This window comes from Eutrema salsugineum, unplaced genomic scaffold, assembly GCF_000478725.1.
Source record: "Eutrema salsugineum unplaced genomic scaffold, Eutsalg1_0 scaffold_5, whole genome shotgun sequence".
Lineage (NCBI taxonomy): Eukaryota > Viridiplantae > Streptophyta > Magnoliopsida > Brassicales > Brassicaceae > Eutrema > Eutrema salsugineum.
The window spans coordinates 10,914,612-10,938,627 of NW_006256612.1; the positions used below are offsets into that span (position 1 = coordinate 10,914,612).

The 24,016-nt window shown below is 33.2% G+C and overlaps 5 protein-coding genes across 6 annotated transcripts; 4 read left to right on the forward strand and 1 right to left on the reverse strand.

The window, feature by feature from the left end:
* Nucleotides 1-479: 479 nt before the first annotated feature.
* Nucleotides 480-2,491, forward strand: LOC18993531. Of its 2 annotated transcripts, none has more exons than XM_024151922.1 (4): nucleotides 480-635; nucleotides 1,359-1,528; nucleotides 1,621-1,684; nucleotides 1,779-2,491. In XM_024151922.1, the coding sequence occupies exons 2-4, from the start codon at nucleotides 1,383-1,385 to the stop codon at nucleotides 2,079-2,081; spliced, it is 513 nt and encodes a 170-aa protein (XP_024007690.1). In that variant the 5' UTR covers nucleotides 480-635; nucleotides 1,359-1,382; the 3' UTR covers nucleotides 2,082-2,491. The 2 variants fall into 2 exon arrangements, with proteins under 2 accessions (XP_024007690.1, XP_006417126.1); XM_006417063.2 differs by having other exon boundaries at nucleotides 486-635; nucleotides 1,362-1,528.
* A 1,351-nt stretch (nucleotides 2,492-3,842) lies between these two features.
* On the forward strand, nucleotides 3,843-5,204 carry LOC18993532. The gene is made up of 3 exons (XM_006417064.2): nucleotides 3,843-3,998; nucleotides 4,462-4,667; nucleotides 4,785-5,204. Exons 1-3 carry the CDS (start codon nucleotides 3,897-3,899, stop codon nucleotides 5,041-5,043), a joined length of 567 nt encoding a protein of 188 aa, XP_006417127.1. The 5' UTR covers nucleotides 3,843-3,896; the 3' UTR covers nucleotides 5,044-5,204.
* Nucleotides 5,205-17,171: 11,967 nt separating this feature from the next.
* On the forward strand, nucleotides 17,172-18,194 carry LOC18993533. The gene has a single exon (XM_006417065.2). The coding sequence runs from the start codon at nucleotides 17,282-17,284 to the stop codon at nucleotides 17,885-17,887; it is 606 nt and encodes a 201-aa protein (XP_006417128.1). The 5' UTR covers nucleotides 17,172-17,281; the 3' UTR covers nucleotides 17,888-18,194.
* A 2,531-nt stretch (nucleotides 18,195-20,725) lies between these two features.
* On the forward strand, nucleotides 20,726-22,381 carry LOC18993534. Its single transcript, XM_006417066.2, has 3 exons — nucleotides 20,726-21,244; nucleotides 21,365-21,484; nucleotides 21,568-22,381. Exons 1-3 carry the CDS (start codon nucleotides 20,783-20,785, stop codon nucleotides 22,180-22,182), a joined length of 1,197 nt encoding a protein of 398 aa, XP_006417129.1. The 5' UTR covers nucleotides 20,726-20,782; the 3' UTR covers nucleotides 22,183-22,381.
* LOC18993535 (homologous-pairing protein 2 homolog) lies at nucleotides 21,245-23,929 on the reverse strand. Its single transcript, XM_006417067.2, has 7 exons — nucleotides 23,817-23,929; nucleotides 23,629-23,654; nucleotides 23,039-23,306; nucleotides 22,859-22,929; nucleotides 22,579-22,767; nucleotides 22,396-22,501; nucleotides 21,245-21,494 (listed from the first exon to the last, which is right to left on the reverse strand). The coding sequence occupies exons 1-6, from the start codon at nucleotides 23,842-23,844 to the stop codon at nucleotides 22,403-22,405; spliced, it is 681 nt and encodes a 226-aa protein (XP_006417130.1). The 5' UTR covers nucleotides 23,845-23,929; the 3' UTR covers nucleotides 21,245-21,494; nucleotides 22,396-22,402.
* Between the last annotated feature and the right edge of the window lie 87 nt (nucleotides 23,930-24,016).

The window sequence follows — 24,016 nt, forward strand, 5'->3', positions numbered from 1 at the left end:
GTTTTATGTATGTAAAAAAATATTAGCAAAAAATAAATTCATATTTGCTAATACTAATGAACTACTAACTATTGCTAGCTAGTTTTCAAAACGTGTTCATGAGCAAGATCAGTAATAAAAAAAATTTCCCAAAGAAGATATTTGTGATTAGTGATTACTGATAAGTGATAAGTAATGAGATTTCATAGTGAATTAAAAATTGTTATTTCGTCGGTGACATTTATTTGGGATAGATATTTACGAGGACAGGTTAGGCACCGTCTGTACCAAAAAAAGGCAATTCCGAAACAAATGAAACTGAAAGCTGTACTCAACACCAAATTTTCAAACGGATTAATGAAATGTGTTTAATTAGTAAAACTTAATTAGCACTAAACAAAGATTGAACAAAATAGGCGTTTTGCTATTATGACGCAAAAAGAAATAATCAAAAGAATCTATGCAAAATAAATGAATAAAATAAATAAATACGGATTCCATTGCATTGTTGTCTGCAGGTTCTCTCATTTTCTCTGCCTTTTGCTGTTAACCTAAGAGCCATTAGACTTTTCTTCAGATCTCTTTCTCTCTTAATCTTATTCTTCTTCTCCACTCGCTGAGCTCAAGCTTAACGATCTCTTCTCTTCCACCTTCAGGTATCTCTCTCTCTCGATTCGTTTGAATGCTTAGGTGTTTATTGTCTCGGATCTAATTGTTTTGATCTGGATCTGCACGATTCATGCGTTTTTCCGCTTAATATCCTTATGAATTTTGTTCGTCGTTGTGTTTTTTGATTATCGTATTTGGATCTGAAACAATCCTTTATCTAATTAGAGATCCTTTGTGTTTTATCGAAAAGCATCATCAATTTCAGTTTCATCAAAACTCTGTTTTCGTTCTTCTCGATCTGTTTATCTTCTAATTTCAAATCTATTAGATTAATTAATTTCTCACTGTTTGAGTTGGACTTTATTTCTTATGACTTTTTTTTTTTGGTTAGTTTACTTATTGTCTTAAAAAAGTAAAGAAAAAAAAAACAGATCCTTGTCTCCACAATGATCTTGACAGCATCACTATAGTAATAATATAATTACAGGGAACACAGACTTTATTAAATTAATAAATCTCCCAAAAAAACAGTTCGTTGAATCTGTCAAGTGGCACATTTCGTTGCCTTAATCTAAGATTTATTAATGAATAAAATTCCTAATTAATTAAAAATACGCAATTGTGACCAGATCTCCATAAGAAACACGTTACCGTTTGACCACCTCTTCTCTTCCTTATCTTTTTTTATATATATTAAAATCGCTATTAAACATTTTTGCCTCCATCAAAATCTCCTGAAGAGGAATTTTCATTCGTCTTGATTCTTTAAGCAGGAAAATACAAGAAAGAAGAAGATGAACAGCTGCGGAGTCCAACAAAACGCTGAGATGAAGAGAAGCTCCGTCGTCTCCGATCGCAGAGACACCGTCCTTTGCCCTAAACCGCGTCGTGTCGGTGTCCACAGTCACCACCTTGCTCGATCTCTCCGATGGCAAGTCAGGTAAAAAGATCTAAAATCATTTTCTTGATTATGTCTTGAAAATATTTGAAGCCACCAAATTTATTGAAAGGTTCTGTTTTTGATATTTTCAGTCACCAGATGGAGTTCTGTGAATCGAATTCAGGAAGCGAGATTTTGGATTTTATCCTCGCAAAGGTAAAAATCAATTTATAATCCTCTGCTTCAAAGATCTTTGCTTTTTTGTTATGTTATGTGAGATTTGATTGATTTCTTGTTGCATATTTTACAGGGTGGTGGTGAATGTGAGCAAGATCCGACGAGGAAGGTGACGTCATCGCCGCCACTGTTCTTCACAGGGTCACCGCCAAGTAGAGTTTCTAACCCTTTAACAAAAGATTCACTCTTTCGGGACGAGCTTCTCGTGGTGGCTACTCCTCCGTCGGCTCCACGTGCGACCAAGCCGCCACCGCCGTCTTCTCCGAGGAACGGTGGCGGTTGCGTTAGGGCGGCGAGGAACAATCCTCCGGTTCGAGTCGTCGGATTCAATTGCCTTGACAGGGACAGACGCAGCAGCGTTCCAACTCTTGCATAAGAGATAAAATGCAAATATATATAACAGAGATGGCTAAAAACAATTTGAAAAAAAAATGGATTAGGAAAATGGATCATGGTGGGGCTTTTTTGGTGAAAATGTGTAGATATGTTGTAAAATGGGGGATTTAAAAAATGGCTGTTTTATAAACCTAGGTTTTTGGGTGTCCAATTTGGGAATTTTTGTAAGTAAAAAGGGAGAGAGAGAGAGAGAGAGAGAAGGGTTTTGTGAGTGTTTTGATGTCTTTTATTAGTGAAAATAAGAGCGTAGTATTTCTTCCTTATTTGTAACAAAAGGAAAGGCTCGAAAGAGTTGTGAAATGTGAAGATATCATTTCTACCCTTTTTTTTTCTGTTCTCTCTATTGTACAGATGTAATTTTTAAAGGGATTGAAATTTCTAATTAGCCAATTAATGTTCTTTTTTTCTTTAACTTGATCATTAGCTCTTGTTTTGTGACAAACATTATTAATGGTTGTGTTATAAGCTCCATAATACAACTGAAGGATGAACATGGATCGAAAATCCAAAAATTTGGAGTACATGTACCCAACTCAAACATGTAATTCGTTTCATGCACTACCCGTAAATTGAATAATGCATCCGCAGTAAACTAATCAAATTGATTTATCTCCATTAGATGATATTGTTTGTGATAAGTTGTCTCGTTTTGTTTTCCTGTCTAAATGATAACAACTTTTCTGTTTTTTTTATAGTCCTAAACTTCTAATTATATTACATTAATTTAAGTAACACAAAAACTTAGCTCCGCCAAAACATTATCTAAGACATATCCAAGAGCCTTCACCAGGCGAGCACCATACTCCTATGGGTCAGAAGAAATTTTCTGAACCCGAACCTGACCAACCCACAGTACAGCTCTTGTTATATTTCAACTGCATATGCCAGTTACTTATATAATTTGCTTCAAATAATTGTTCACTAAAATTTATTAAACCAGGAAAGGGTGACATGAGGACAAGTCATTATTTCTTTGTCTGCGGATCTATTTCGATTCTTTGCTTATAACTTGGAGAAAAATCAAACTATATTGATTTCTTTTGTTTTGCTTTTAGTTTGTCAATCAAACCAAAAGAATCGTCAAACTTTGTGGCCGGAAATCTCGCATGCTTTATTAACCTAGTGAAGGAAAACAAAGAAAATAAACAACTGAAAATCAATTTTATGACATTCACCTGCAGTGGACAAAAAAAAAACATAATTTTGTAAAAAGCATAATTGAAAAGTTTCTATTGACAAATTTAAAATACAAAAGATCGAATGTGGGTGATTCATATCCTGGAAAGGAAAAAAGGAGAAGAGTATATATGATATATCATTCCAAATCTTTGTTAAAAATTAAAAAGTAACAATAACAGTGGATTTAGATTTTTAGGAAAAGGAAAAAAGAAAACACACTTGTCGTCATTTTCTTCTCACATTAACGTAAAATAAATTTAGCCTAGCATCAATAAACAAATCTATCGGGCCTACCTTTAACTTAAAATTCCATATTTGGGCTATATATCTCATTAAGCCCAGCTCTTAAATAAAAGTTACCTTTATCTGGGTGAACCTCACCTTTTTTACTTTCACCAAATTCAAAAATATTACCACGCGCGTAATACTTGGCGTGAAGCTTTTGTACAAACTGTGGCTTAACGTGAGAGACACGCGCTGGTTCGCGCGTATTCATAGTTTCGACGAGACTCGCTTCTCGTGTTTTCTTTTCACTTTACTTACTTGTTTCCAGCTCAGTCTCACTCACTTCGCCGTCTCTGCAAAAATCTCTGTCTCTCTCTCTCTCGCCGGAGATATGGGAGAAGGGAAAGGCTCGACTCTCGTTTTCGTCCTCGTCGTCGCACTCTGTTTAATCTCCTTCGGTTTCTCCATCGCCGCCGAGCGCCGCCGGAGCATCGTAAACCCCCTCTCCTCTCTGTCCACTTATGTTTCTTTCTCTCCCGCTAGGGTTTTTGCTCTCTACTAGTTTGATTCCTCTAAACGAAATATCTGGACTTTCGAAAGAAGAATCGATAGGATGATGATGCTGCTAAACGCTTTCGCTCGAGGATTTCTATTTCTGGATTTGTTTCTTAACTAAAGCTAGTTCTTGCAATTCATCGAAAAGTTCGTAGATTTCTGTTGGAATTTCCTCTGATTTTTAATCTCATGAACTCTTAGAGAGTTCGTTCAGAATCAGTAATATCTCTTTTGCGATTTCCGTGGAAATTTGGGGAATATTGACACTATTAAAGAACCGTTTTGAGAGCCATGTTCATGTTTTTGAAGCTGAGACTGGAGAAACATAACTATGTAACTAAAGGAGTTTAATCTGTGACACTTAAGGTTCTATCGTCTCTTTTTTTTTTTTTGTGTGACAGGGAAAAAATATCCAAGACCCAATAACAAACGCAACGTACTGCGTTTATAGCTCAGATGTAGCAACTGGTTATGGAGTTGGAGCTTTCCTTTTCCTCCTCTCGAGTGAATCATTGCTCATGGGTGTCACCAAATGTATGTGCTTTGGTAGACCTTTAGCCCCTGGAAGTGACCGTGCTTGGTCTATCATCTATTTCATTTCTTCCTGGTGAGTCCTAAAAAGCCTTTTGCTGATAATATCTTTGTCCATATGATATCTTCAAGATTAGTATGCCTGTCTCTAAACCTGTTTGGTTTTTTCAATGTCCGAATTTGACAATTGCAGGATGACATTTCTGGTAGCTGAAGCTTGCTTGATCGCAGGAGCGACGAAGAACGCATACCACACTAAATACTTAAGCGCACAAACCTTCTCGTGTGAGTCATTGCGCAAAGGGATATTCATCGCAGGAGCAGTGTTTGTGGTTGCAACTATGATCCTCAATGTCTACTACTACATTTACTTTACCAAGTCTGTCTCTTCGCCGCCTGCTCACAAAGTAAACCGCTCTAGTTCAAATATCGGTATGGCGGGCTATGCATAAATGTGCAAAAAAAAAATGATGGTTAGTCATTTGTAGATGTAAGAAAGAAAAGAGGTTGTTGCATTGTGACACTACTTGGTTACTACTTACTCTTATTTGTTTTGCTGGTTATATATATGTCTACGAATTTGATGAAAAATCCTCATCCCACAAATTTCATTTGTCCATTCTAAAACTAACATGTGTGCATATGACTATTGTATGGTGGTATTAGTATATGTAAAGTTTTTTTAGATATTACATTGAAGGTATCTAAATTTTGTTTTAATAAACTGGCGAATTTATAGCAAAACTGTCTTAGGTCAGTCTTGACAGCCACAGAAAAAAATAAAAAATAAAGACAAGACTTTCTTTTTGGTATTAATAAATATGCTAATGTTATAGTGCTAAGTGAAAATCTTTAAGACTTTAAACGTATAAACTTTCTAGGTCTATAATTTAATCATGTTTGTTATTCCACGATGGGTTTAATAGGTTGGTTTGTTGTTTTTTTTAATCTATGAGAACAGGTTATTTGTTTAGCTATTTAATAGCCCAAACTTAAATACCCACATTTTATATCAAGAGAATGTTTTTGATTTTTGAGTAATAATGGGCTTTATATATTAGGTTAAATTTTTGGACCAAAAAAATATATATTAGGCTTTTAAAGTCAGCCCATGTAGAATACGTAGGCATAAAAAGTAAAACATAGGTGGAATGAGTTTTTGATGTACGTAGTTTCAAATTCATTCGGTGCCTTGGTAAGCTTTTTGTTTTTTTAAAGGTATGAAGCAATTTTATAATATTATCTTGAAAATTGTCCCATTTTTATATCGAAATATTTAATCCGTTTAAGTAACAGCAATATTACGGTTTTACCATTCTTGAATATCACTGTCTTCAACTATGTAAACAATTTTATTGCAACTTTTCTTTTTTAGAACATTTTTTATTGCAACTTTTTTTTTAGAAATTTTTTTATTGCAACTTTCACCGTTAACTTAAAACTAAGATTCGTAGAATAGTGTGATTTGCAAGATTATCGAGTACGTCACTGTAGTTTATGAATGGGTGTGTGGCCGTGTGGGTTTTGTAGTTTTTAAAAAATAAATCTCACAACTTGATTATCTAACTTATTAATAAGAACAGATTCATAAGCTATCGAATGAAAACGACTTACCGTAAGGCAAATGGGACAAAAACAAAAAGTAACAAGGGGAAAACAAAGTTGCTCAACAGTCAAATGACGTGGCTTTTATATTTCCATACCTACATATATTTGATTGCTCTATCAAAAATATTTTCTTTCGGAGTGTCAATTTCATTTGCATCTTTCTATTATCTTCCAAACTAAATTATAATTTTTGTGAACATGTACGTTCTCGTCTTGTACGCCTCTTAAAGTATTTTCCTTGTGTAGAACAAAAAAAAAATCTCTTTCCTGTGGGCAAACTAAATATAGATATCTTTATTCTAGAAAAAGGTTTTTTTTTGTTATAAGCTGATGTTATATTCATATATATATCTACAGGTGGAAATATCTTAAATTATTTGGAGGAATTTACGAAAAACATATAAATAAAGATATCAAATTTTTTGTAACATTTGAAAACTTAAAGACTGTAAATCGATATAAATTGCCGAAAATACGATGGGTTCGATCGGTAATAAATCTTAGTTTCAGAGCTTTTTTAACTCCAGCATAATTTTTGTATTATAGGTGATGTCGAGGTTTATATATCTCTATGGCTTTCGTTAACTATAGTTTACATCTAAATTATAATTGTTTGTTGATTCAGTGGAAAAATGATTTAAGGTTTAGCACAATTATTCGGTAAACAATCAAATAATGCTTGCCGTTTTTGGTTAAACCTGCACCATCAGAAAAATTAAAAGCTAATTAAAAGATAGAAATTAATAGGTTGATAGGTTTAGTTGTGAAAGCAACACAAGCCAATTTAATAGACTTACGAAAACGTCGTGAAATCGAACAAGATAGCGTTCGCCTTGTTGGGTTAGGTGCTAGATCATAGCATTTCTTATGTCCTTTTTGATTTTATAGTCCCTATATATCAATCCGAAAATAATATACCCACTCAAACTTGAATATCCATTAGATTAAACTTTTAACAAAATATGCTTGCATGAATTATTCAATTTTATTAAGTGTGTAAAAGATGTTTGTAGAAGAAAATTGAAAAGGACTAAAACTAAATAAATAAAGATGATATTTTTGGAAATTCGATGAAGAAAGAAATGGGCCAATGGGACCTTCTCTGTAAATTGTTCTTCTCTACTTTTCCAAATTGGATACAACTTCCTTTTTCCCCCGGTGAAAGCTAAAGCATCTACATATGGCCTTAAGTCAATATCGTATTTTAATTTTCTCATAAAAAAAAAAACTGGCCAGCTTAATCGTGCATCACTTAAATGGTCCTAGATTCTTCTTTTTGTTTTGAGAAAATTAGAATACGAGATTGATGAATGATGATGCATGCTTTTGCAAGTCTTTATACAAATTTAAGGTTAATCATGATAGAAAATAAATACTACTTGAGAAGAAAACAGCATTTGAGCCTCGGAGGACCTTTTTGGCTAAACAATGAGAATGCTCATTAAAACACCGTAATTTGTATAACGAGTTATTTGATTCATGGCCACTTTACCTGCTTTACATACATTAATGTAATATAAATAAATGATTGTGTGTTTTGTGTACTTACATGTGACTTGTCAATAGAATAGTGATGCACGATTTGTTTTCTATTTACTGCAAAATATATATAAAATGAGAAGTGACATTGTCTTATAGTTTATACATTCACAATATTTGCATGCATACTTAGATCCAAAGGTATGGATATCCTAAATTTCACGTACCTTATAAAAAATTTATCAACAAACCATATAAACATTAAATATGAAATATGAAATGGTGTTGGTGTTTTAATTAGTTTAAATAACTCGCCTAATAAGTTATCTAACATGCAATAGATTTTTTCGTTGTTTATTTATTTTCAGTTTTACCATTTGTCAATCAATTGCCAGAATTAACTTTGGAAATTTTGCCGTTACGATTTGAATGCACTAATAAATAAATAATTAGTTTGAATTTCTAGTCAAGCTTTTTTTACAAAACGACTATTTCTGGTCAGACGTTACAAACTACAATCGATGAATGGCCAAAACTGTTAACTCTTTATCTGAGACCATCGAACAATTAAATAACTAAGTACATTAAACATTGTGATTACGTGGAACCAACGGCGATTGTGATAGTGACGTGGATTGGTTAGAAAGAAAAAAATCTAACGGTCAGAGATGGATTAAGGTGTTACCCACGTGGCACGCTCTCTGTGCACGTCGTCTACTTCACGGTGTCGGCTTGTAATTTACTCGGTTTCAATTGTTTCCCTTTCGAGTGTTTTTTCCCCCTCGGTTTGATATTTTACATTTCTTTATGTTTTAATCATGAGCAGGGCGGAGCCAGAAATTTTTTTACATCCAACATAAAATTAGGAAGGGTCAATCAAATAATTTTTAACAAATTCTTTCAGAAATAACATTACATTAGTAAGCTTAAATTTTAATTTTGAAAATTTGACATGGGTCAATTGACCACTCCAGTCTCCAAGTACCTCCACCACTGATCATGAGAGTATTATTGAGATATAAAAAAATCTTAAAAACTACAAACATAAAAAAAAACCTTAAAAAGAGACGAATATTATCACACCAAAATTATAGGCAATACTGAATGAAAACAGAGGAAACATATGGGGTTCAACATATGCTTACTGTTTCTAGAAAGTTTATTAATTTAAGCCGTCAATTTTTACTTTAAAACTACACTAAATCTGGTAGAAACTGCATATCCTTTAACATTTACGTAAGAAAATTGATTCCTAAAATGTTTTTTTTTTTCATTTATTGATAAATTATTAAGATATTGAGCAAAAAAAATGTTGCTTGTAACTCTACAGAAATCAAGAAAGGCACTGATTCTGACATTAAAAGATCCTTCAATCCATTAGCGAAATAAGATTATCGACAATCATCAACTGTGACAATTCGAACAATTAGAGATATCTCTTTAGTTGCACTCCAAGATTCCCACTCCATAGACAATTCATTGATTGTTTTCCAAATCACACCTAAATTAGCCTTTGATCCCTTTGGAACATGTACTCTGGTTCATCATTTGGTCTTTCTATTCTTATTTACTGTGCGATTGAAAAGTCATTTTTCCTTCTCATATATGAGCGGTTGACGAAAATATTTCCTCTTTTTGAATTCGCTCAAGATCAAAACAATACGTACGTAACGTAGCTGATTCAGAATTTTCGATTTTCTTAAATAAGGTAAAATCTCAAACAAAACACGGACACAAACATAATATTTGCTCTGTGTAACTGTGTCTTTGAAAGATTTATAAAATAGTGATCGACGCTTAACCAAAGAGTAACATAAAACGAAAATAAAAGTTTGAAATAATGGTAGACTGAAACCCTCGGTAGACATAATTTTTTTTGGAGACAAAAGCTCCACAAATTGAGAGACTCTAATATTCTAAAGGGTGATAAAGTCCAAAAAGAGATACGATAGGAGATGAAAATAGTAGATCCGATTTTTCATTGATCACCCACGAGCAAGCATAACAATAAAGCATAAAACGATCAAATAAAACGATAAATGTATTTTACAATAGAGTAAGGGGAGAAGCAGAGGATTATTCCTCTTAAGACAATTATCGTGGCGCTGACCGAAGACTGACAGGACGTGAAAGGGACGCGCACCTGAACCTTCCTACCAAATTCTATAAGAAAATCCATCATATACGAAAACAAATAAAAATTACCATTCTTTTCAAATTTTTGTGATTTTGATCCAGATTGGCATATATATCTGTTAATTGTTTACAATCCCAAAATATCAAAGCGGAGACAAAGAAGTGATGTGGATCGGGTGGTTCATTTGTAAAACAAGAAATACGATGCACCAGATTGAGATATCTATTCGTTTTTCAACTATTGACTTCCTATTATAAAATGTCAAATCTATAGTTCCTGAAAGAAACAGATCTGATCACATTATTAGGTTAAATTTTCATCTAAGAGAAGCCTACAGTGATGCTTGATTGGTGCTAGGTATCAAAAACAGTGTTTGCTTTTTCTTTGTTTTTTGTTAAAGGGCTTTTAAACAACGTTTGTTTCTCTTATATTCGGAAATGAGAAAATTATTACAGACCATATCTAACATCGTGATAAGAGAATAGCATCTCAAATTTTTAAATCAAGAGAAACGATTTACTTGATTCAATATTTTTGATAAATTTAAGGAGTTTCACATTAACTTTTTTAGTTTCATCTTATTATTTTATTTTTCTGACAAAGAAGTTTCGTTTTAAATTGATTTATTTTTTTCTAAATTTAAAGTCCTACTGCTTAATTCGTAATACAATTTCTGAATCTTGTTTGTAAAAAATTCTCTTTAAAATTAGACAATCAATCATGAATTTTTTTTTTAAATGTGTGATTGATAAAATAATGCTATCACGCACTTTAATTTGTTAATAGATAGAAATGAACTATACCTCCCTTGTATCGATGGTTCGCCAACACATGGTCCCTCATTTAGCTAATTTGTTCCCATCTTTTTATGGACGATACACCAAACTAAATATGTATATAAGCTATAAATATTTTTAAGATGTCTTGACAAAAAAAAAATATCCGAAACTAAAAATAAATTAGAATAATACTTCATCCGTTTCATAATAAGTGTCGTTTTAGATTTTATTTCTTGTTTCAAAAAAAAGTGTCATTTTGTATTTTCAATGTAACTTTTTATTTTTATTTTCTGTTTTATCTCTCATTTAAAGATAATAGTCTTTGTAATTAAATGTTATAAAAGTAATTAATTAAGAATATATTTATATATTTTATTAATTTCTTAATCTGTGTGAAATGTATCAGAATAACACTTATTATAAAACGGAAGGAGTAACTTACTAATTTTTGTATAGAGAATGATAATAACTTACTTAGAAAACTGTTGTATTTATTGGATTAAATGCTATTTAATTTTGGGCCTCTTTTATGTAGAAGTATATTTTTTAGGGGATATCTTGTGGTTTTCTCTCTAATCTAAACTTATTATAAAGTAACCTGTGGTCACCAGATATGTAAGTGAATTCTTACAAAAATTTCGACTTTGAATAGAGAATAAGAACTAATTATAGCATGTAATCTGATAATTTGTGTCACTATGTCATCATCGGATTTCAAATTTGTATAAAGTAAAATTCTCAACCGTTTTAGCCAAGATCTTCTAGAATGAAATACGAAATAAAAAACTCATAATAATCACAAACAAAAAACACACACACACACAAACTCATAATGAGATGTAAAAGATGAAAAGAATAAAACAGGTTTGTTTGATTCATTATTGTTATATAAGCATGTTGAAGTTCCTCAGTGAAACTACGTGTGTGCTTAGGTTCTTGTTTTTCAATGTACAAGTTTGGATTACTTCGTTTATTTCAAATAATGGTTAAAATATGTATATTCTTTTAGTTTTTATTTTTTAAAGCAGGAAGACCTTAACTAGTGTTCAAGAGTTGTTCAGTATATTTTAAAATTTTGTCTTGAACGTCGGTTGATTGATCCTACAAACTCCATCCAGGCTCTTGATCATCAGATTTCTATTTAAAACTGATTTTTCGATTTATATTTTTTGTCGATTTCAAACTTCAGATATGTCATATACACATAAGTGATATATACTGTTTTAAAAAGGTATTTAAAATTAAAATTTTATCATTTATAAATATCGAATCGTGTGATGTCTTGACAAATAGCGAAAATAAAATATTATCGTGTTATGTGTTAAGCTCTGTCCCCTCTCTCCCATAACCACACAAAATTTTCTTTTCTCGTTCGATTGATTTCAAACCACCACAATTTATAGCTGATGTACCCTAACAGTCTAAACGCATATTAAGGCCAAAAAATATTTAAAATGCCAAATTGTACAATTGTCATCTTTCTAAATATTATTTCCCCGCCCATGGACCACAGGACTAAATGTACAGCTGATGGTAAAGTTGGGGTTCTCATGAATTCATCTAGTACAGTATGTGGTTTTTTTTTATCATACGAATAATAATTCGTTTTGGGGATATTTTTGTGTGTGTGTGTGTTGTGATGTTACGTTGGATAAAATGTATTTTGGGCTTTATGGATCGAACATACTCAAGTATCACGTAATTAATAAATGATCATATGTATGGTTCTTGTAATTAACAAATAAACCTGATTATTTTTTTTTTCTGGTGAGAGAAAAAAAACGAAAAATACCAAAAAAAACTAAAATAAGAAGCTCATTTTCACCTTTTCTAGGAAAAACTCAAACTTAAATTAGGTTAATTTCATGCATATACATGGGACTGTAACTGGTAATACCCTATGTTGGGTTAAGTCGCTTAACAAATAAAAAAGATTCATGAATAAAGGTATCATTCATAATTTCTTCCAAAAAATTATAATTACACAAGAATACACGGGAGTTAGTTTTTGAGAAAATATTTATATGTTTTAGCTTTGAAATGTCGAAACCTAAGGTGTAATGAAACAAAAACGATGAATGAAGAATAATAAAAATATCATTAGCCGGAGTATAAAACATTCCGGCTGACTTCAACTAATTTGACTAGCATTTAAATTCAGATCGATCATAATTAAGTTATATTTATATAACGTTTTAGATGCAGCTATATACCGTACTAAATTTGGTGGGCACATGGAAGTTCATCAACCACCACTTTAAAAAAAAAATATTTTATAAATTACCTACATTCACTTTTTACACCTAAGAACATTTTCAATGGTGCTCTATATTTTGCTCTAAACTCTATTTTTAAATTAAAATGAACTGCAATGATACTCTTATATGTTGCTCTATAAATAGAGAAATGAACAGTGTTGTTTTATATTTGGAGCAACACTGTTCATGACTCTATTTTTAAAGCAGAATTTTTTTATTTACAAAACAATCCTCTAGTTTTAACATCTTTTCATTTTATACTTAAACAATAATATAAGTAATAATATTACACTAAATTTAATTTATACTACTAATAACTTATTATAAAATTATTTTAACTTAAATTTTATTAACAATATATATTTTAAAATTTTAGAATTATTTTAACTTAAAATAAAATAGAAAAAACATTTATAAATTTTCAAAATTAGAAAGCTTTATCAGCAATTAATACTAAAGAATAAAATATAATATTTATTTTTAGAGTCAGATATAGAGATGACCATTGGAGTAAAGCACTTCTCTATCTTTAGAGAAACTCTATATTTAAAACAAAAAATAGAGCCAACCATTGAAGATGTTTTAAACAACTCTCTCTAAAATCACCTAAATATACGTCCTAACCATTTAAAGTTTCAAACGCTTATTAGTTATCCAATTGAATGGGCACCCTTAGAATCTGAATGGCAAAGCACTTCATCAGCATTAATCAAACAAATATATGTAGGTGAAAAAAAAAGTCAATACCAGAAAATTATATAGTTTAAATACACCAGCTCAGAAAAAGAAATTGTCAATTTTAGCAAAATTATGGGATTTTTTTCTAACGAAATTTAAATATGGAACATTGGATGGGGACCACGTAATTTATTTTGTAAGGTTCTGTGTACTTGATTGCTTCGTACTCACGTGATGCGTTGTTATTGTTAATGGGTCTTTTATAAGTTTATATATATTTCAAGTGCTTTTTTTTGGTTGAAATGTAAAATTCATTAACCAACAAAAGAAAAACAAATATTTACAGAAGCTGGTCAAGATCAGGACCTGGTTTGGTCGAAAACCAGATCACAAAACAATCATATAAAAATGAAATCATAGTATATGCTACGGTATGATGTTATTAAAACATATGATAGATTTGAATCTGTCCACAGTTTGATATTTCACCTCCAACATGCGCATTACCACTCACAAAACACAATTATTCTCCACCTCCACTTTTTAGTATTTATTTATTTTTCCAAATACGTACTCTATTTTTTTTTTCAAATCACTTTATATCTACATGGAGGCATCTGAGGATCTATGCTGTTTTAAAGAATTTTAAGTATGTCAAAAAAAAATTTAGTTGACATTCGAAGTAAATAAATACGTGCTGAGTATATTACTGTGTCAACTTATTGATCGTAGACGTTGTAGTGGACCTTGGTATTCTTTTTATTTATTTACAAAATACCTTGGATTTATTGAAATTTATTTTTTGATACGTGTATGATTTGCACGACGAGCCGGAAACTACATGTATGCCTACGTATACGCATTTACTTAAGTAATATATATATATATATATAATTTGTGAATAAAGAACTAAGACCATCCAAATATCCGAAGAGGTACATATTGTCTTCTGTACCTACTTTTGTTGTCATCTAACATTTTGATATCACGATATAAATTCAGTTTCTGAAGGCCCACTTATGGACGTATGTATTCTTATAAAACGTATATAATCTGTACGTTTCCTTCTAAACAAAATCTATGCGTAAGTGTGTATGATTCATAGAAAAATAACAAAATGAAAAATTAGTGACTGGAGCTTCTTTTAGCATTTAGTGGAATCGATACATACTGATATGTGTGCTATATGTTGTTGGAATCGTTATGCTCCTTATAATCATCTAAATTTTTTTCTTTTTTTGAAACTCAGTCACTTTAAATGTTACGAGTCTTAGAGTGATTAAGTTAAAACTATTTGTTTTTTGAGTGGTTGACACGGTATTTAGTTTCCATACAAATTGTTTCGGTGAGTCATAATATTCTTAAACTTAAATATATATAAATAGAATATTAAGAATTCTTTAACAAAAAAATATTCTATTTAAGAATTGAATTTAAAGGAAAGCTAGGAAAACCATGTTCAAATGCATACCTAAAAAGTAAAATAAGTATTCCTCATATTTAATTGCGTTCATAACTTATGGCTCTATGCCTCTATGTATATATATTTTTGTTCTAAATTCCTTTGAAGATGATAATTAAATTTTTTACTGTCGTCGACGATAAAATAACAGTATCAATGCATTTGAAAAACATCTCATCACGAGTCAAAACTATAAACTTTAGAAGTACTATATTTGTGATCAATGTTGGCGAAACGCATAATATAACCACTATACGTTAACTCTAAGCTGCGGAAACTCCATAGTTGATAATACTTGATATGTATTTCGACGTATGAATTCTGATTACTCCCTAAAACGGAAAAAAACTTTGGTGCGATAGATATTGAATATAAATATATAATGCTGTATGGTCTGGCTTATATAACTAGCAAATAAATCGTAGGTCATTTACCACCAAAAATCATACCAATATGTTTGATTTAGACCGCTCGAAATGTCCTAGTCCTACCAAAATAAAAGGAGAAACGTGCATCTTAGATAATACAATCATATTCTTTTTTTAAAAGTAATGGTTCGATTGAAAAGTTTGTAGAAAGTAATAGATCGACAAATATATGTATAACGAAGAGTCACAACTTTGCTTAAACCACGTATATTGGCAATGCTAAGATGTCTATTGCCCACCAATTAAAACAATAGCTTTGTCTAAACTCACACCTTCTTCCAAAACTCAAAATTCTCAACTGACCTACTTTTCCGATAGAGGTTTCCACTAGTAATACTACAGAACTATCTAAATATTTTTTTAAAAAAAATCATTTGAAAAAAATAGAAAAACCTTTAGATTAAAGTTTTTTTGTTTGTAAACCTGGTATTGCAAAAAAAGTAAATGATGCTTTTTTTGCCGAGCGGCAAAGGATTAAGGATTTAAATAGTTATCCGCAAAAGTACTTGATTGATAAAGATTTATAAAATGCTGTCTCGTTTTAGCAAAAATTAGCATTCGCATATCATGAATTAAAACCGAATTTTTTAACTGGAAGTGGTCATATTGTCGTTTTTTTTCCTATGAAATTTCTTGAAATTAGACCAATGAAAATATGAGACAAGCAAACTCGTAGTGGACATGTTGTCTGCGTCCTACCATATCAAAATATGAACATGGGATAAAATAATGGAGTTATACCAATAAATATTATTTCGTTTACATGTAAAGTCTCAAAAGATGATGGGATAATTTCAGATTAGTGTAAATAAAGGATATGATTTATACAAATAAGCATTCACACATGGACCGATGGTCTTTTTTTATTAAAAAACAAAGTTGTAGTGGACTAATGGTTTAACAGAAATAATAGACAAAAAGTTTTGGGTAACACTGTATGATAATCTATATGTATATACTATATATTAGCCACTATAATCTTCTTTTATTTTAGTTTTTGTTTTTTTTTTAGTAAACTGTACCTTAGTAGATGAAGTTGAATCTAGGCTGCTAAGGACCAGCCAACATTTTAATAAATAAATCTTATTGTTAGTTAATTTGTTTTTGTTAAGACTATAATAAGAAAATACATCTTTCAAGCCATTCCAATATTCACAGCAAACAAGAAAATAGAATTTTATCTATTAAATGTTGAAAAGGTAATATTTTGAGAAGGTTATACTTGAAAAGGTTAATGCATATATAGAAAAAAATGAAATAAGAAAAAAATCAATATTCCAAGTTTGAGTTACGTGAGATATTTCAGAAAACAAAAAAAAAACATTTTCCAAAAAGTTATAGAGGAAACAAAAATTTAGAACAATCAAGAAGGGCATGTTAAAAAAGAAAAGAAATATCCAGAGGGCGTAATTGACTGGGCATGTGCACTGCAACGTGACCGGACCTCAAGTCCGAATCCAAACCGATTAATAATGTTTTTAAAATTAGAAAGCGACATCTGGAAGTTTTCAAAACAAATTATTTTTGTTTTAGAAAATAAAAAAAAAATAAATACCAGAAAAAGCTTTAAAAAAAAGAGGGAAAGAAATAACAAAAAAGAAAAAAAGCGAGGGATCCGTGATTCCAAAGGATTCGCTCTCCCACGCGCCTAACTATCCGTCACATCTCACGCGTCTCTCTTTCTCTCTCTTTTACATTTCCCCTCCTCACATTCTCTCTCTCTCTCTCTTTTCTCTTACTATAAAGCCTCGTGTTCCCTTCTTCCCATTCTGCACCTCTATCTCTCACTAATTTCGATATTGCCACTGACATAAAACAAAGTTTCACCGAACCAAAAGAAAAAAAGCGTAGTTGCTAAGCTATGGCGGAGGAGGAATTGTTGGCCAACGAGGAGAGGCTAACTCGGGCTGACTCAGCTGAGTCGACCGAGAAGAAGCGAGTTAGAGACGAGTCTGACGACGCGGTTCTCGAATCGCCGGAGGTGAAGAGGCTGAGAGACGATTTATTCGATGTTCTCGATGACTCGGATCCTGAACCGGTGAGTCAAGATCTCGACTCGGTTATGAAGAGCTTCGAGGACGAGTTATCAGCTGCGTCTTCGACGGTTACCACCGCGGCGCAAGGCTCCGACGAAACTCAGCCGGATCTTGGTTATCTTCTCGAGGCCTCCGATGACGAGCTCGGCTTGCCACCGCCTCCACCGGTTTCTCCGATTCCAATCGCGAAAGAAGAGGAGACGACGGAGACGTTAACGGATTTGGTACGAGCGTCGTCAGATTCGTCCGGGATCGACGAGCTATGGGGGTTGGAGGACCACGTGTCGAATTACGGATCGTTAGATTTGGGTACCGTCGTCGGAGATGGTGGAGATTACGTGGCCGTTGATGGACTTTTCGAATTTTCCGACGATTGTTTTGATTCCGGGGATCTATTTTCTTGGCGGTCGGAGTCTTTACCGGCGGAATAAACGACAAACTTTCCGGAGTTTTTTTTTCTTAGGTGGTGGTAAATTGGAAAAACGGTGCCGTTTTGTAAAGCGTTTAGCCTCCCTGTCGTTTTTTACCGTTACCATTTTATGGTAAATGGTTAATATCTTTTAAGTTTTAATTATTAGGAATAGGAAAGTTAAATATTTTGTTAGTGGGGGGTAATTTGGTAGGTTTAGTGTAAGCGAATTCGTTTGTTTGTTCTTCCCAGATCTCTAACTATCTCTTCTCTCTTTCTCGCATAGTTTCTGTTAATGTGAAAAATTCTAGTATGAAAATCCTCATTATCAAATTTTGTCTGTGTTTTTCTATCTTTAACACCTTCATTTCATTTTGATCCAAAAAAACACCTTCATTTAATATAAAATAGCAAAGTCTGATTTCATTTTCAGACACAAGCAAAGACACAGCCCATAAAATATGTGGTATAGCCCAAAACAAATTGGTACTTGTACTACAATCACAAACTACATTTATCTTGATAGTTGGTACTGTTTCTGGTTAACAGTTAACCGGAAAATGATTTATTTGAAACCGAATTGTACTGATCGACAATGTTTTCCAAATCAAACTAGACATCGAGTTGGTCGAACTTACGAAGTTCTACCTGGTCTCTAACCGATTCTACCAGATTTAAGGATTGGTGAAGTAGACGGTTTAATCTGGTTTGTTTTGACCATGTATTTTTCTTTAGTTTTTAACCAACTCGGGTTTTTTAAAAGATGGTTAGACTGGTTAGTTATTTAGTCTATTAGTTTATGACAAGTCTGATCCGATCTGATCGGTCCGTCTCGGTTTTAAAAGCATTGCGTACTCGTTAAAACGGATACATTTACAAACTAATTAAACAAGGTGCACGCAAGACTAAGAAAGGTTATGCGGGTGAGGATCCAAAGTTGTTAGTTCATTTTAGGGATCTTCTGGAGAAAATTTTCATACTTAATCCTGAAAAGAGACGTACAATGTCACATGCATACCTCACCCATTCATCACGGGCAAGTGAACCCTATAGTGTATTAAGTTAGATGAGAAGAGTCTTAAATTATCAAAATTAAAGATGTGTAAGTGTAACAACACATATATATATCTTTGGGTTGTCTAATGGATTCACATTGTATCATTTTCATGTATTATTCTTTTACCAAAACAGACTTGCATGTGTCGACTTTACAAAAAAAGCCTCTCTTAATTATGATAGAACACTATTATCATTGTTAAGAAAATGTTTATGATGTGGAAAGTTATGTGAAGATGAGTTGTAGAAGTCTAAAAGGTTTTTGAATTTTAGATGCTTAGTTTGTGTCGCACGTAATAAAGTGGAAATCGTGTGTATTCTAATGGCTAATTACACAGGCAAAAACATTACTAACTATCATGACTTATACATGCAATAACAACTCTCTTTTGTCTATTTCACAAGCTTCGCCTTTTACGGTTTCTATACCACAACTTTAGTCGTAAGTAATGGAATATTTCAAAGTTAGCAGGTGGATTCACACAATATCATTTCAAATATACCGAGTTTGAGTGAAGAATTTAGCCTATACGAAAAGATTAGGTGTCATTCGAAGTTTACGAATCTAAACTTTAAAATATTTAGAATGTGTTTGGTTGACGTGAGTGTCTAGCGATAATTGATATTAGTGGGAGGAGAATTATGTCTAGAAGAAAAGATCGTGAAATTTGTAAATTATATTAAACAGCTATTTTTTCTTCACCTTTTCCTACCTAACAGAAGTAAAGCCTTTATTTACCATAATAACAACATTATCGATAATTACTTTATAATGTTTATGATGTCGAAAGTTAAGTAAAGATGAGTTGTATAAGTCTAAAACGTTTTTGATTTTTTGCTGTCACATCTAATAAAGAGGAAATCGTTTGCATTCTAATGGCTGATCCCACGAGCAAAAGCGTTAGTAAAGTCTTTATACCTATCGGTCTTAAATAAATTGCAATATTAAGAGCCGTAACAATGACAGTTCTTTTGTGTCTATTTCACAACTTTTGTAATGAATGTTCCGCTTATAGCTTCTAAAGAAAGCTGGAAATAAAACAAACAATGAAAGGTTGGAACTATTGAAATGTGATTTTACGAAGCAAAATGTTGAACAAAATTACGAGACTCTCCTATTACGCTTCTATTATATGTGAAAGTGCCTTTCTCTCTATTTCTCTTTCTCTGATAGTTATGAGAACTAATACAACGTTTAATTTTGTGGTGAATGTTGTGAAACAGTGATTCAAATTTCACACTATACCGTAATTAAAGATTGCAGTTTACACTGGAAAAATCTGATTTGAGATGTGCAGGACATGAATCTTCCATGCAATTGGCGTTTTGAGACTGGACCGAGTAATGGCGGGTTCAGATGTAAAGAATTATAACATGTTTGAGTAATATCTTCAAACTTTCCTAATAATTTTTCTTTAGTTAGACAAAAAACATCGGAAAGAAAACAAAGAGTATGACACACAGTATTTTCCTGAATACTTCCGTTTGAGTAAATATAAAAATTAAAAAATTGCTCAAAACATTTAAGTAGAATAGCGTGTTTGGATATGTTACCCGTTTTGATCAATTATCATTTCATTTGGTCTTAGAAGATAATTAATCCTCGCGGGCGATTTTCAATAGCAGTCCTTTTTGTTTTTATTATTTTGGATTTCGGACCCCATTTTTTTTCTTCACTTGGGTCGTTTTTTTCAAACTTCGGAAAACTTCGTTGCTAAGAACGAAGAAGTCGTCGTACGTCGTAAACGCGTCTAGTCTTCTTTCCTCTTATAACTCCCATTCAAACCGAAATCACATTAACCTCATTCTCTCTCTCTCCTCTCACTTTCTCTCTATCTCCTATGCGACTCACTGAGAGCAAATGGGGAAGAAGCTGGACGCTTTGCTTGGTCGGAGTTTCAAAACCAACAAGTTCAAGTCTCTCCTCAACTTAGCTCTCACGAGGCTCTCTATTCTCAAGAACCAACGTCAAGCCAGATGCTCTCAAGCCACCTCTGACGTCACCGAGCTCCTCAAGCTCGGCCACCACGAGAACGCTTACCACAGAGTCGACCAAGTCATAAAAGACCAAAACACCCTCGACGTTTTCTTCTTCATCCATGGCTACTTCACTCTCTTGCTCGACCGTCTTCACCTCTTCGAACACAACAGAGATTGCCCTGAAGAGCTTCTTGAAGCTGTTTCCAGCTTGCTCTTCGCGGCTTCTAGAATCGGAGAGTTCCCTGAGCTTCAAGAGATTCGTAACGTTTTGATTTCGCGTTTTGGCAAAGATCTCGCGGCTCGTTCCATTGAGTTGCGCAATAATTGTGGGGTTAATCCCAAAGTAAGCAACTTTGATTCATTCAACTCAACTAATATATTTAATACGTTATATATCTCTAAATACAAAGCAAAATACTTACTGAGTTTCTTGTATTCATGTTTCATTTTGGTGTCACTATAGATAATTCAGAAGCTGTCGACAAGACATCCACCGAAAGAAGTTAGAATGAAGGTCTTGAAGGAGATCGCTGCAGAGAACAACATTGTTCTGAAACTAGAAGAAGCTTCTACTTCCACTGAGGTGTGTAGATCTGCAATAACCACAAAAGAGAAAAGATTAACAGAGAAAAAATCATTTTCTAATCAATTTTCTGATTTATGCAGAGAACATCAGATGTTTCTAAGGCTAAGTTAACAAGTAACGATGGAAAAGAAGAAATGGGAGAAGGTTATGAGTTATCTGATTCGGTTAAGAGAGGAAAGAAGAAATACAAAGATGTGGCTGATGCTGCACAAGCAGCGTTTGAGTCAGCTGCTCATGCAGCGGAAGCTGCACAAGCGGCTGTGGAGCTTTCTCAATTTTCTCCTCGTGGAGGGGACAATCCGGGTATCAATGGTGTGGGAAATTCATCCAATGGTTCCGAAAACAAGAAATCAGAACAAACACAAGAAGGTAATGATGAAGATTTTTCAGATGGTGAAGGATCCAGCCAAGAGGATGTAAGGTCACAATCTAAGAGGTCTATCTCGGATTCAGAAGACATTATTGAGGATGTCCCAGTGATGTCATTTAGAGAAGACCCTGTGAAGTTGTTGGAGAAAGATGTTGTCATCTACGACAGTGAGGAAGAAACTCCATATGGCGCTAAGACTAATACTACTATCAAGGTTAAAGGTGAGCAACATCTTATGCATGGTTCGGTTGAAGATCCTATTATGCGTAAAGTGGGTTTGAAAGGTCCGATTTCAGTCAGGACAAGACAGGTTCGTGGATACTAAGAAGTATAATTTTTGTTATTCAGATGCATCTATGGTTTAATGATGAGTTTTGTACAATCTTTGTCTGTGTTTTTTTCTTTTGGTCAAGGGTGTCAGATTATTGTATTTTTTATGGATATAAGCTTTCAATTTTGTTGAAACAATTGCATATGCGTGTAGTCAAGAAAAGTTTCTAGAAAAGTTTGACTTGAGCGAGATTTTCTAAGAACTTGCCTGGAAACTACTGCCCTCTGCCTCTCTTTTTACCATGTTGAATAAGATCAGAATATGCCTGCAAGCTTAGGCCGACATCTTCATCATATTCAATTCCAAGCTCCTCCTACCAAGTCACAGAAGTCAAGCATTACGGCTAATTTCATGTAGTTTTGAAAGAGGAAACTTGTGAACAATACACACCTTAAAGTCCTTAATGTCTCTGGGAAAATTCTCCGTTACAGTATCCCAAATGTCTCTGAACATCCTCTTACGCTTTCGCCACTGATTTAATTTGTCTGAGTACATTTCTTCAACAGCCTTTTTGTCTTCCGGCCTCACCAATGTAACTCCCTCGCGTAGTTTACTCAGCTTCTCTTCCATTTCCTTAACCTGGTACAAAGTCGGAATCAATTTTAAGCTATTCTCTATTACAAGATTACTCAAGGAAAGACAAAAAACCAAAGCTAAGAAGAAGATGTACCTCTTTCCTTAGTTTGGCATCTCTATCTTGTATCTCTTCTAGTGTCAAGTTTGTCTGCAAGCTCCGGATCTCTGTGAAGACAATAATATCACAGAAGATAACGTTATCCGAGCAACTAAACACATACACAGATTAGTTACTTCCTAAAAATATGTCTAAAGAAAAAAGTAAGTTTCACACCTGACTCAACTTCGCCGATTGTTTTCTTCTTCTCTTGGAGTTGTTCTTGCAATGTGGCATTTTCTTCTTTCATTTGAGCAAGCTCCTCATTGTTTGGAATCTCGAACTGGTCCTGTCTTGCAATGTATATTTTCTGCTTACCATACTCCTTGAACGTGATTTTCCCAGCATCAGCAAGGCTATCGAGTGCTTTCTGTACTGCAGTCTTCTTAAGATTAAACTTTTGCAGAGCATCAGCTGCATTTTGGGTGTTTAGAGGTCGGTTTTGCTGCACCATAATGTAACAACCGATTCATCATGAACACCAGAATAAAAACGCTTACGATTCAGACCCCGTATCTACCAATTTTCAAAAACCCAGACGATTCAAAAAGCTTCAAACGACAAATTCGTGTGGTTATATTTCACTTCTCATATAGCTAAGAGTCACGAAGATGAGTAACCAAAAAGACCCAATGAACATCACTGATCACTCTATACCTTAACCTAGCCTTAATTTCAAAATCGAATTTCAAGGTCGTATCTGTTTGTGATCCGTTTTAAAATTGGGTTTCTCGATAAGCAAAATGGAATCGCCGCGAAGTGCTCACCTCGTTCACAAAGTTGAGTACGATAGCTGCAGATCGAAAATTTCAGTAAGTTAATAAGAGAGATATCAGAAAAGGTGAATTAAACTAAATGGGAAGCAACGAAAAGAAACCCCAGATCCGATAACGCTGAAGAGCATATATTCGAACATGATCAAAGAGCATAGAAGATTTTTCCCAGAGATGATTACCTTCTGTATTATCCGATTTAGGAGCCATTTTTCCGAAATAATGCGCGGGAAAATATAAAAAAACTGGAGAGAGAGCAAATTTTTTCCTTTTTCCGGGATTTTCTGAGGAAGAAGAGAGTGTCCAATGTTTTGGCTACGAGAAGCTTCCTTTATACGAGATTAAGAAATATATCGAAACGTCGTCGTAGTTTTATTAAAAG

Bases quoted from the DNA above. Each gene is read 5' to 3' on its own strand.
- LOC18993534 (XM_006417066.2), top strand. From the start codon at position 20,783: ATGGGGAAGAAGCTGGACGCTTTGCTTGGTCGGAGTTTCAAAACCAAC. The intron at 21,245-21,364 runs GTAAGCAACTTT...GTGTCACTATAG, and splicing joins ATTGTGGGGTTAATCCCAAA to ATAATTCAGAAGCTGTCGAC. The intron at 21,485-21,567 runs GTGTGTAGATCT...TGATTTATGCAG, and splicing joins AAGCTTCTACTTCCACTGAG to AGAACATCAGATGTTTCTAA.
- LOC18993531 (XM_024151922.1), top strand. From the start codon at position 1,383: ATGAACAGCTGCGGAGTCCAACAAAACGCTGAGATGAAGAGAAGCTCC. The intron at 1,529-1,620 runs GTAAAAAGATCT...TGATATTTTCAG, and splicing joins TCTCTCCGATGGCAAGTCAG to TCACCAGATGGAGTTCTGTG. The intron at 1,685-1,778 runs GTAAAAATCAAT...CATATTTTACAG, and splicing joins TGGATTTTATCCTCGCAAAG to GGTGGTGGTGAATGTGAGCA.
- LOC18993535 (XM_006417067.2), bottom strand. From the start codon at position 23,844: ATGGCTCCTAAATCGGATAATACAGAAG. The intron at 23,655-23,816 runs GTAATCATCTCT...TTCGATCTGCAG, and splicing joins TAAATCGGATAATACAGAAG to CTATCGTACTCAACTTTGTG. The intron at 22,768-22,858 runs GTACATCTTCTT...ACTTTGTACCAG, and splicing joins ATGCCAAACTAAGGAAAGAG to GTTAAGGAAATGGAAGAGAA.
- LOC18993532 (XM_006417064.2), top strand. From the start codon at position 3,897: ATGGGAGAAGGGAAAGGCTCGACTCTCGTTTTCGTCCTCGTCGTCGCA. The intron at 3,999-4,461 runs GTAAACCCCCTC...TTTGTGTGACAG, and splicing joins CCGAGCGCCGCCGGAGCATC to GGAAAAAATATCCAAGACCC. The intron at 4,668-4,784 runs GTGAGTCCTAAA...TGACAATTGCAG, and splicing joins ATCTATTTCATTTCTTCCTG to GATGACATTTCTGGTAGCTG.
- LOC18993533 (XM_006417065.2), top strand. From the start codon at position 17,282: ATGGCGGAGGAGGAATTGTTGGCCAACGAGGAGAGGCTAACTCGGGCT.